Raw genomic sequence first — 12034 nt, forward strand, 5'->3', positions numbered from 1 at the left:
AAGAAGACATAGAAATAAGCAATATACTGTGCTGCTTTGAAGTAAACGGTGTACCTTTGAATGCAGATGTGTTGTAATTGTGATCGATGGCAGCAACCATGTCTTTCCAAAAGTCGGAATTCACCTCATTTCCTCGCTGTTTTGCAAAAACACAAAAGTTACAATTTAATACGTTTCTCCAATTCCACTATTAATTTGAAAACATACCACATAAAATATTACCTTGCGTAACATGTCCACAACTCTTCCACAGAGGAGGGCCCCAGGTAGATCAAAGTAGTTGTCATAGAAATAGTATTTAGCTGCAAAGACCAAAACAAAAGTCAATGAAATCTAGCAACAACTGATGTGAAGAAATCCCAAACAGACACTTCAGCCTACTTAAGAGCCGACAGCATACAGCTATTAGGTAATAAAGACCGACATAAACATCATACCAGATCTTGTGAAGGAGGTGTTGAGGCTGTTGAAGTGCTTCCACTCCCTCTTTGGACCATAATGTTTGATGATGTCTTCTGTGCTGAGGTCATTGCTTCCATGTGTAGCTCTAATCAACCAAGAGATAAAAGGTTTATATTATCCCACTTTAAACATCATTTATTTGGGAGGCAGATCTGAGACGCTTCATGCACCAAAGAGCGTACCGCAAGACAGTTCCATCCTCAGCCAGCTTCACAAGGTTTCCATCCTCCAGATCCACCACCAGTCCTTTAAAACTGGACACAAAACGACGCATGTTAGAAATACAGCATATAAAGACAGCAATCTAGATCATCACTGACACATTTTAAGTCAAAGTATTTGCAACAAGTCTAGCGACCCTGAATTATCTAATTTCTTTCTTTTTGTTGTAAATACTAGCTACCTACAGCTCTTTGCCTTTAAAATCCTTAAAACAACCTGAGAAGCAACAAGGCTTCTTTGTTTGAACTTCTCACAACTCCTTTCCCTCACAAAGGACCATAACCTGTGGTACGAGAAGGGTCACGAGATGGCATTGCTTCATTGCAAAGGGTCACGAGCCAGAAAGGATGGGAACCGATGGGCCATAAAGTAGGTCCTGAATGTGTTCAGCCTAGCTTAGCACAAGAGCATGACTGAAGTAAGCACACCGGAACATCGACACTTAACGAGAAGCAGAATATTACTAGAAATACACAGACAACACAAGGCTTGTGTGTGACTTGAACAGATGTCAAATAATGTAATTGTTAATATACACATAATCATTGATTTATGATAATAATCACTAGCGCTATGCCGATAAATCAGTCAGGCTGATATATGGGCCAATATTAGCTCATTGCAGATAATCAATATTGATGTATATGTTGCCCAATAAGTAACAAGAAACTGCGGTACAGAACTGCCACAGTTAGTTTTACATATGTCTCCATTACATATAGTCTTTAAGTTACTGTGAGGAACTTTTAACTGGTTATAAAACAGTCTCAATATAATACTGAAGCCTCTTTATGACTTTATTCTTAATGACTGTCATTGGTGCCATCAGGTCGGATTTTGCACTAAATAAAAAAAAGACAAAATCATGCAGGGTCACCCAAAAAATGTTCAGGCTGCTCAGACTCTACGAGGCCTCCGGCAGCAACCAGCCCACAACGGCCTGCCCCAGATCCGGCTTCGCTGCCGCCTTAGACCTGCAGTCAGAGCTCCGCTGGGATCCGACACCACGGGGGAACCAGAACACAGTCTGTGCGGGGCAGACTTTCAGACCCTGCTGCAATACAATCTGACATTTTCTAAAAGGCACTCACCAACACTTTTGTCCACAGGGACCGCCAAAATCAACACAAAATACAAGTTCCTCGTAGTAGCTTTAAAATGCTGTATGCTTTGTTTTATGTGTGCTTACAATACCTAATCTGCTTTACTTGGATTTGGGTTGGGTAGAAACTAGGAGAGGCCATATGTACTATTACATGAATGCAGTCTTATCACTCCTAAAACATAAACAGGCAGGTCACTATGCTGCATGTTAAGGAGGGTGAACTGCTACTGTTGCAGACTCACCAGAAATCCCAGGTAGCAGGGGTTAGGTTCAGCAGGTCCTTGTCATAGCCTTTATGCTCCACCAGATACCTGGCAAAGCTCTCATAGATCAGCTGCAAAAAACAAAGAGGAAATAACACCATCACTGGTAAGAACGAGCGGCACAATCACATTGCGAATCACAACAATGGAATGTAACTATGTGCCACTGAATGTCAAGAACAAACAGGGTTTTCCTCCAACTAAACACAGCACGGGGGGATTTATCTGGTTTAAGATGTGATGGTCGGTGAAAACTTTCCTTTCAGCTCACTAATGTTTTGACACTCAGTAGTTTTTGTTTATTCATTTTATTTTTTCCATACAAGATGTAAACACACAACCTTGACATCTTATAAACTTATAATAGCAAACATTCACTGCCTACTCAGACACAGAGATAAGTTGATTTGGAAAAAATGTTTTCCGCCTGCCGTGTATTAGGTGCCGGGTAGTGTATGGTGGGTTGGTCAGAGCCTTTTTCACTGAAAACTGCCTCTTGAGGCTGCTGGAAACAGGATAGATGAGCTAAAAAGCTCCACAGGGCCGAGAGTAACTGGAAAGTTGGCGTGTGTAATATTCATTATGCAATATGCATTGGTCTATAGTACACACTGGATTTAAAGAGAAATCTTTTGCATGGCTGTGTCTGTTTTTTTTAAATTATCAGCCATTTAGAAAAGTCTAAATCAGTGGTAGTCAATGGAGGACTTCTTTATTGGGCAACCCCTTTAGCGTACCCTATCCTGGGCCACTGCACTGACAGGGGGGACATACATGTGACATGCATGGGACAAGAGAGAGAGCCTAAATGAACTGCAGGCCTGATGGACCAGGCCATAACGATGGGCTGGGGAACTCAACAGTCGTTTAGGTTGTGTTGTCACACGGTGTCACAGAATCCAGCAGCGAGTCTTGCGGTGATTTGACTGCAGCTTCTAACAGCAGCATGCTTGCATTGTGATGCGAGAAGATGCAGTTGCCAACGGGCACCGGAGAGGATTTGAAGACATGTACGATGATCACCACCGCCGACGTTCAACCGGTGAGTCACGCAGAGCGACTGCAGCATCAGGAGCGTCGAATCACCTCACAGCACATCTCTCTCCATTCAACCACAAATAAAACCACACCGAAAGGGCTTCTTTTTTTTCCAACACAATGCATTCGTGCAGGGGAAAACCGAATTGGCAAGTGACCGTAGAGCGTATTGACGGCTGCGTGCTATTTTTAATACAGATGTGTTGCGGATCGAAGCGTCACGGCCACCGTATGATTATGTATTGGAGCTAGCTGCACGCGCTACACACACACACACACTCTCACACTCACCCTGGAGGTCTCCTTCAGATGGTAGCGGCAGAGCGTGTGGTCCAGGTCGAAGCCGATAACATCACTGTCCGACAGGCTGAAGTATTCGCTCATGGTAGCAGACGCTGGGGGAACCGCAGGAGAAGCGCTCCGGGAGCCGAACAATACCGCACACACATCAACTTGTGCACAGCACCACAACACCACTAACGTGTCAATGTCACTGGCTGACTGCGGCTCCGCACACGCGCCGCTCAGCCTTCGCTTGCGGTACTACGAAAAACGAAATTAAACCGAAGCCGTCTTCTGAAAACGCAAATCGATTACCGATGAACGGCTATCGTCAATAAGTTGCCCATATGAAAAACAGAAGTTAAACTCCTGTGCGCCAGAAGAAGGCGGCAGAGAGGCCAGTGCGGGAGCGTGCAGCGCTTCCGGGTGTGGAGCGAACCCGTAACGCACGGTGTGTGTGCGCAAAATTAATTTTAAAAGCGCATGAAATTACGCACGGCTGGAAAAAAGGAACTGCTCCGAGTGCCTGTGGCAAATACAAGTGGCTAGGCTACCATGAATGTATAAGAGCCATAGTATAACATTCATACACACATTTAACATTCGACAAATTGTATTATTGTGACGGTATTTGAACTCTGTGTGGTTCACAGTATATTCATTTTATAGAAAAAGATTAACCACAAATAAAAAATAAAATAGCATAAAATGACCAATGAAGGAATTAAACTCACCAACAATGTGCAATCCACATTTTGTAGACTGAGGCCTCTTTTTCCTGATTCTGAAGTCAGGACTTTTTCACATCATTTACCATGTTATGCACTCAGAGTATCTGAGACAAAGACTGAGAGAGTGGACTAAAATCCTGAAAAGCCAAATCTACAACACATTCCAAATCATTGCCTCCGTCTGTCTTTGGTAAAGAGACTTTCGTAAAGAAACAGACATTAAAGCATTCTTTTCTAAGAAAATCAATGTGATTTTGTACAATTTACAATGGGTTTTAATATAAAAGGGGATTATCACAGCAATAAAAACTAGTGTCAGCATAACTCCTGCTTCAACATCATCTGGTTTCACATAATAGCATACACTAATGGCTGTGGGTAAACTACTCTCAAAAGCATATGCCACAGATGTCCAAATTTAATCAGTGAAATCCATTTTTTGGGTTGGTGCCAGTGCAAGGTTCACTGTCTTTGGTCACTGGCTCACAGTCAACCCAAATCCCACAGGTTTGGATATCTGTGATTCTTAGTTGCAAAAACACAGAAGAAATGAGTGCATGTCTTATCTTTTATTTATTTTTTGCATAGCTTTAGTTAAGAGTTGGTTCAGGTAAATAAGTGGTAGAGGTTTAAATTGAGCCGTATCAAAATGAGCACATGTTTAGCTGAACTGCTGTCTTATTTAGCATTAAGAAAATGGTAAAACAGTATGGAAGCCACCCTTGGCTTAAGGGGTATAAAGGTGTAGTGTTCTCATAACGACTGAATTATCTTGAGCAAAAAAAAAAATGGTTTAGACTTTCCAGGTCCACTTTCCAAGCAGCTGCTCGAAAATGAAAGTAAAATTGTTTGGATGCATCTGTATTTTTTTGCCTTGTATTTTGTTTTTGTGATATATTTACATACAGCTTTCGGTAACTGGACACTTAGTCAGATACACTTTTTCTTTGGAGAAAGTTCACTCCAAAATATTTGACTGTAGACCGAAAATGAACCGAAATGTTGTTGTTTTTTTACAGTAGAATTAAAACCTTTTTATTTAGACAAAGACATTTAACTGAGTAACATCTCTGGATTTTCTTAGAAGAAAATACCAAAACAAACAAAACAAATTGACCCGCAGCACTAAAACATACACAGTTCCGGATTTTTTTCTTGGTTCGCGTGCCATCATCGTGATGTTTTGAGGTTCGGTTCGAGAACGTGTTCATTAAGGCGCTCGTTCTGAAATCCAGTCAGTATTCAGCCACTCATAGCGACATAGCTACAATAGTTTAACTGCGATTTACACAAAGAAATAATTCATTTCCAAATAAACAAGCGTGTTATTGAAGCGACAATGTCTCGGTAAGTACTTATGTCGTGTTTATTTCTTATTTTTTTCAAAGGTTTAACCTAAGCTAATGGGTATGTCTTCTGTAATCTGCTGTCTTTTTAGTTTGCTATAACTTGTGATTTTGTTAACGTTATGAGCTGGTGTTGATACCTAGCATATGATAATAGTCATGGATACACGTTTTATTATCATTATAGCTGTTGTATGGCTCGTGCACTAACATGCAAATGTCCCGTTTCAGTCCAATTAAGAGCAAAGCTGCCTCCATCCCAGCCAAACAGCACTGGTACGGGATGTGCCCTCCCATCAGCGAGGCTCTGCCCGCAGAGGAAGACCTGATCCGGACCAAACAGCTGATCGATATTCTGAAATCATGTGATGTGTTTGCGGACGACTCGGAGCTGCCACACCGGTATGATCCATCTTCTCCGTTACTTTTATATTGTAATTAGTAGGCTACAGCTTGGAGGGGTAAAGGTGAAAACACATTTTAGATTTTTTTTGTGTATTTTTGTGACCTTTTTACTGAACTGAATGAAGTGAATTCAAGTGGAAGGGTGTGCTTTTATTCGGAGAAAAGACAACATTTGAACATGCTGTTTATGTTTTATTTTTGCAGAGAGAAAGTTGTGAAACAGCTGGGGTCACTTTTTAGGGAGTGGCTCACGGAAATGTGTGAAGAACTGGTAAGACATCTATCTTTATCTATATTGTTGTTGAACAAATAATTCCACATATGACACAGGAAACATGATTTTGCATTGATGATACATTTAGAATATTCCTTTTTTGGTTTTAGAACATACCTGATCATGTAACAGAAAAGGTTGGAGGCAAGATCTTCACATTCGAATTCTCTCTTCTGGGAGGCGACTCCAAAGGTAATCAGCAGTTTCTTTCCTCGACTGTAGGAGCATGTGAGGACTGTGGCACATGTTGTCCACGGTGAAGTTAACGGCTCAGAGCATTTAGATGGAGACTTTCCCCTCATGTGAATCTGTGCTGTTCTGACAGGCGCTGATATCGACGCCCTCTGTGTTGGACCCGGATTCCTCACGAGGAACCACTTCTTCACCTCCTTCTTTGAGAAGCTGAGAGCTCAGAAGGAGGTCAAAGGCATACGGGTTAGTCCATAATCTGATGTATTGCTATTGCTATTCATGTATTGATGAATTAAGTCAAAGAGCATTGTCCTCCCTGTTGTTAGTGACTCACGATATTGTTGTCTTTAGGCCGTTGAAGATGCTTTTGTCTCCGTCATTAAAATGTCTTATGATGGAATTGAGGTAAGAGAAAGAAAGTGAAAACTCTACTATCTATTCCAGATGTGTTTGCATGTGTTTTAATCATTGTTCTGGCGTTCCTGTTATCTCCTAGATCGACTTACTCTTTGCTCGAGTGTGTCGCAAACGTGTCCCCGACAATATTAATCTTCTCAACAGCATCTGGCTGAAGGACGCCGATGCAAAATGCGTCAGGAGTCTCAATAGTGAGCATCGGATCAAAGAACACTACTGCAGCGTTAGCATCTGACGGCTGAACTCGTAGTCGTGTGTCTCTTTCTTTATCTCTTTTTCCTCATTGTGTTGTTTGCAGGCTACAGAGTTACCGAAGAGATCCTGAGGTCTGTGCCAAATCTCGACAACTTTAAACTGGCTTTGAGAGCCGTCAAGCTGTGGGCCAAACGTGAGTTCAACACACACTCAACTAGTTCAGCTCGCTGGTCACCCGAGCGACTGTTAATACAGCCCAATTGGTGTGCGAATTCGAGCAGGCTGCTAACATTAGGTATTATTGTGCACTGGGAGTCTTAACTTTTTTTTTCTCACCCTCTTATTTCTCTTCAGGTCGAAACATTTACTCCGATGCGCTGGGCTTCTTGGGAGGTGTGTCATGGGCCATACTGGTAGCCAGAATCTGCCAAGTTTACCCAAACGCTACAGCGTCCACCCTGGTCATCAAATTTTTTAAAGTTTACAACATGTGGTGAGTTCTCCAGTTTCTAAATATGAAAAAAGAAAACATGGAATTGGGTTGACTGAAAGTCACTTGGCACTGAGATCCACTGTAGGGTCACCTTACGTGACCCATGAGTGGGTCTAGTGAACGCCTCGTTACCATTAAAAACAGATTTGAGCTCGTTAAACAATATGCAGTTTTGTGAGCACACCCTTTGATGTGCAGTCAGTTTAATATTAACTGGAACAACTTCAAATGCATGTTAGAGCAAATCTTTCGACGTTTTTATTTCCCTCCAGTCTGAAAATGTAGCTGCGCGTGAATGCTTTGTAAAAGTTGCAGATGAAAATCTTGTCTTTTTGTTTCAGGGTGTGGCCAGTCCCGATAGAGTTGAAGAGTCCGGAGAACTGCTGCTTCAACCTTCCAGTTTGGGATTCCAGGGTAAGGCCCCGGCAGGATTTGTATCAGGATTCTGATGCTGTAATTATAGAACCATGTCAGTCAAAACGTTATTGAATTTGCTCAGGAGCACATGAGTTAAAAAAAAGTGTTCCTCTGCATTTCCAGATTAATCCAAGTGACTGCAGCCACCTGATGCCCATCATCACCCCAGTGTACCCGCAGCAGAACACGGCCCTCAACGTGTCTCGCTCCACCTTTGCCGTCATGATGGAGGAGATCCAACGAGGTGTGTGGTCACTCAGACGACATCCATCAAATCCTTTCAGACCTCCCCTCTTTGCTCTAATGCTTATAATACCAATACAACTTCAAGAATATCAAAAGGATTAAATTCTGTGCACAAAGATGTGATTTAGTTTGACTCCGACTTTAACAAGCTTTCCCTTCGTCATTCACAGGCTACGCCATCACTGAGCACATACAGAAGCAGAAAGCTCACTGGTCCAAAGTGTTTGAAACGCCAGACTTTTTACAGAAGTACCAGTATGTATTAAGCTGCCCAAAGATGAAAACGTGGATTGTCCCACACAGAATACACTCAGATATACACCACTTTGTAAAATATGTTTGTAATTGATATTTTTTAATATATATGCATATATTTTGAGCCACCTTAATGTCTTAAAGAGCTGTATATCTGATGTTTTATGTTTATTTTCTGAATGAAGATATGTATATGTGTGTAAAAACCAAAAACCAAATGGTTGAGTTCACACGTTGCAGTATTGATGTTCTGTACCGCATGTCTTACTCTGAATTATGTAGACCTGAATCCATTAGTTCTTGTATTGGTATTTAAATTACTTTTTGTACATAACATAATGTAACTGATATGCTTTTGTTGTTGTAACCTAACTTGACTGACAAATGTCTATTGTGTAATGAATGTGCAACACAGATGTTTGCAGTTTGCTTTTGTTACTGTCGCTGTTATTTGTATTTTTTATCGTGCCACTGATATGAATTCTTACTTGGTATTTGTTGTCGAATGCCAGCTTCTTACTGAGGGTGCTGGCGGACTTTAGTTGTGTTCTGTTATTAACTGAACATGTTGACAGAGTTTTGTTCCAGTAGACGTTGGTCTCTGTGTGGATTTATGGATTTTAATTTAACCTTTAAACCCTCAGTAAGCCGTACTGGACTTTAAATGTAAGAGTTGAATGCTGATTGTTTTACCGATGCACAGACCAGGTTTGGCTGTTTGCTGTTATTAATTCAGAATATGGACTGAAACTTGTTCAGTGGATTTAAGAAGCTGTTAATGACTGTCTGACTTCAATTTGTTGTTCCAAGAGTTTCTGTTATTTCTATTGCATTATTGTGTCCTCCTGTTTTAATAAATCAGCTGTGTGTTCTGATCTCTCTTTTTATTTTACTTTCAACTCTTTATAATCCTTTGTATTACACAAATCTTCCGCAGTAGGAAGGTCAGATCAGACAGTGTCCTTCATTTGGCTGATGATGTAGAAACCAGCTTAAGTAAGAAGTTGTGTTGTTTAAATGCACGAAGCAGATTCATTACAGGAGCCTTTAAGAGAGTCGACAGAGGTTTTGTCTTTCAAAGTTTAGAATGATATGATGAAGATCTTTGTTAGTGATGTTACACATTGTGCTGCAGCTTGATCTGCTTTAAACATCGATCACAGATTCCACTATTGGTAAAACAGGAAATAAGATGAATGTATTAAGATGCCGGCCTGTGTAAAAAGGCTCAATGCTGTGACGTCTGTTGCCTATCGTTCTGTTTCTTTTGTTTCTAGGCATTTTGTCCTGTTGCGTGCTTCTTCAGCCACAGAGAAGCAGCATCTGGAATGGTGAGTACACGGAGCAAAGAAAATGAGAAGCCAAGTTTAAGGAAAACTTTGAGCGACGTGAGGATTTTTGTCTGCAATCTCAACGGTTTTAATATTCTATTTCCACCTGCTGTAGTTCTTTCTGAAAATGACGTTTTGTTCACTCTTGTCAGGGTTGGCCTGGTTGAGTCTAACATCCGACTCCTGGTAGGAAATCTGGAAAGAAACTTACATGTCAACCTGGCCCACATTAACCTCCAGTCCTTGTCTGGACCCAGCAAGCTCCATGCCAAGTAAGGACGCGTGATTTTAGGTTATATTTTAATTATGGCGGGAAGTTCTCTTGAGAGAATAATGTTACTTTCTAATTTCTATTAACTCATAACTGTTTTGTGTTTTCATGCAATATATTTACTCTCAGTTTTGCAGTATTAGAACAGTTAGTTAGATGTGTTCACTGTATTTCTATCTGTTTCAGAGAGGGAAAGAGCACAAAGTGGCTGATTGGACTGGCCGTTAACATGGAGGAGAATAAAAAACTAAAAAAAGACCTCACCGCCCCCCTTATGTGCTTCACTGAGACGAGTATGTTTTTTAAAAATTGATCTTAATTCAATAGAAATAAAGCAACGTTGTGTGTTATTCTAAATCACATTTGTGTCATTTGCTGTTGCAGTCTACAGTCTGGCAGATAGCTCTAAGATGTATAAAGAGGGGATGACCGTATCAGCCACATACCTGGCCAAGGACAGCCTCTGGTGGCAGATGCCCAGCAGACAGTACAAAAAAGTGACAAAACCTGCCACCGCACCAGCTGGTCCCACAGCGGCAGGCCAACCAGCCGCTAAGAGAAAAGGCTGCTGGCAAGCGGAGGTGTCAGCCAAAAAGTTCAAAGCTGACACGGTACGACAAACTGTCCCAGGCTTTATTGACTAGTTTCAGATGGGAACATGTCTATAAATTTAAACGATTTTTAAAAAATTAGTTTTTCTTGCATTCTTGCCAAGAGTTAGATGAGAAGATTGATACCACTTATGTGTGTGGTAAATGTCAAACTATATGGTTAACTTATTGTATCTCTTATTATATCTCATTTGCTAAATCTGTACAAAAACTACGTTTGTAAAAGTGACAAGTTGTGGTTTTGCAGTGGGTTATGTGCCGAACTATTGTGGTGGTAAAATGTAATTCAAAAAGAATTGCATCAACCAGGCCCGTCTTAAAACAAAACAAAGAAACATTTTCCTCGTTCTCCACAGGAATCGGCATCTGTGGCTCACTGCTCCTCCGCCCAAGCGTCCGCGTCCATCCAACCGGCTGCAACCTCCAGCACTCCACGGGACACAAAGAGAGCTGGTTCTCCTCACCCAGAGACTTCATCCAAGAGGTTCAGATCTGGTGAGGAGCCACCCAAAGGCCCCTGCTCTGAGTCCTCAGGTGTCTCACTCAGTGTGAGTGACTCTCAAAGTGTGAGCCGGCCGAGCACCAAGAGACCCCGCACTCCTGAGCCCGAGACAGCGAGCAAGAGAGTCAAAATTGACCCGGTATGTTAAAACTATCTTCCAAATGTGTCCTGTGACGTTGACATATGAAGACATATTCATATTTAGTGACTTACCTCACCGTCTGTTCCCTCTCAGTATCCACCCCCTGTCGAGCTGTCGGACCTGCCTCCCATCCTCACCAGGCCGGCTGCAGCTGTAAAACGGGCCATCAGGATTCAACTCGTCAGGTACGCACACAGACTGAAGAACAGAAAATGTTCCTTTAAAGTGTCTGAAGCCTGGTTCTACATCATCCCGTCCTCCATGACATATGTACATAAGATCCTAGTTCTACATCATCCAGTCCTCCATGACATATGCACATAATATCCTAGTTCTACATCATCCAGTCCGCCATGACATATGCACATAATATCCTAGTTCTACATCATCCAGTCCGCCATGACATATGCACAAAAGATCCTAGTTCTACATCATACAGTCCTCCATGACATATGCACATAAGATCCTAGTTCTACATCATCCAGTCCTCCATGACATATGCACATAAGATCCTAGTTCTACATCATCCAGTCCTCCATGACATATGCACATAATATCCTAGTTCTACATCATCCAGTCGACCATGACATATGATCTTAGTTCTACCAGTGATAGTAGATCACTAGAAACGTTGATAGTTATGAAACTCGCTGGTTCCAGCGTTGACCACTTTATTTGTCAAAGTTGTAATAAAATGAAATAGTCAGTGTTGTAGCTTATCTTTACCTAGATACCATTTTTATGGCACCCAAGGCTACTCAATGCTACTCAATGAATGTGTCCGTTTTAACAACCTTTTTATCTTCTCATATCTCTTACAGCAAGCGTAACTGA

General features: G+C 41.6%; 2 protein-coding genes across 2 annotated transcripts in view; one reads left to right on the forward strand and one right to left on the reverse strand.

Annotated features, from left to right (window-relative positions):
- The window catches only part of nt5dc1 (5'-nucleotidase domain containing 1), a 51642-nt gene extending 47994 nt beyond the window's left edge, over positions 1 to 3648 (reverse strand). Inside the window, exons 1-6 of the mRNA XM_079180189.1 lie at positions 3382 to 3648; positions 2032 to 2123; positions 645 to 716; positions 438 to 547; positions 223 to 302; positions 55 to 136 (exon numbers count right to left, since the gene is read on the reverse strand). Of these exons, the coding sequence (XP_079036315.1) occupies positions 55 to 136; positions 223 to 302; positions 438 to 547; positions 645 to 716; positions 2032 to 2123; positions 3382 to 3474 (529 nt within the window). The 5' untranslated portion in view covers positions 3475 to 3648. The remainder of the gene's footprint in view (positions 1 to 54; positions 137 to 222; positions 303 to 437; positions 548 to 644; positions 717 to 2031; positions 2124 to 3381) is intronic.
- Positions 3649 to 5442: 1794 nt separating this feature from the next.
- LOC306711647 (poly(A) polymerase type 3-like) lies at positions 5443 to 12034 on the forward strand (the record flags this gene model as incomplete). Its single annotated transcript, XM_079180663.1, has 19 exons — positions 5443 to 5450; positions 5681 to 5851; positions 6059 to 6125; positions 6239 to 6320; positions 6454 to 6563; positions 6672 to 6725; positions 6817 to 6928; positions 7036 to 7125; positions 7287 to 7425; positions 7767 to 7839; positions 7966 to 8086; positions 8259 to 8343; positions 9621 to 9674; positions 9827 to 9946; positions 10132 to 10238; positions 10330 to 10556; positions 10913 to 11197; positions 11294 to 11385; positions 12022 to 12034. The coding sequence occupies 19 exons, from the start codon at positions 5443 to 5445 to the stop codon at positions 12032 to 12034; spliced, it is 2010 nt and encodes a 669-aa protein (XP_079036789.1).

The sequence above is a fragment of the Pholis gunnellus genome (assembly GCF_910591455.1).
Source record: "Pholis gunnellus genome assembly, chromosome: 19".
In the NCBI taxonomy this organism is placed as follows: domain Eukaryota; kingdom Metazoa; phylum Chordata; class Actinopteri; order Perciformes; family Pholidae; genus Pholis; species Pholis gunnellus.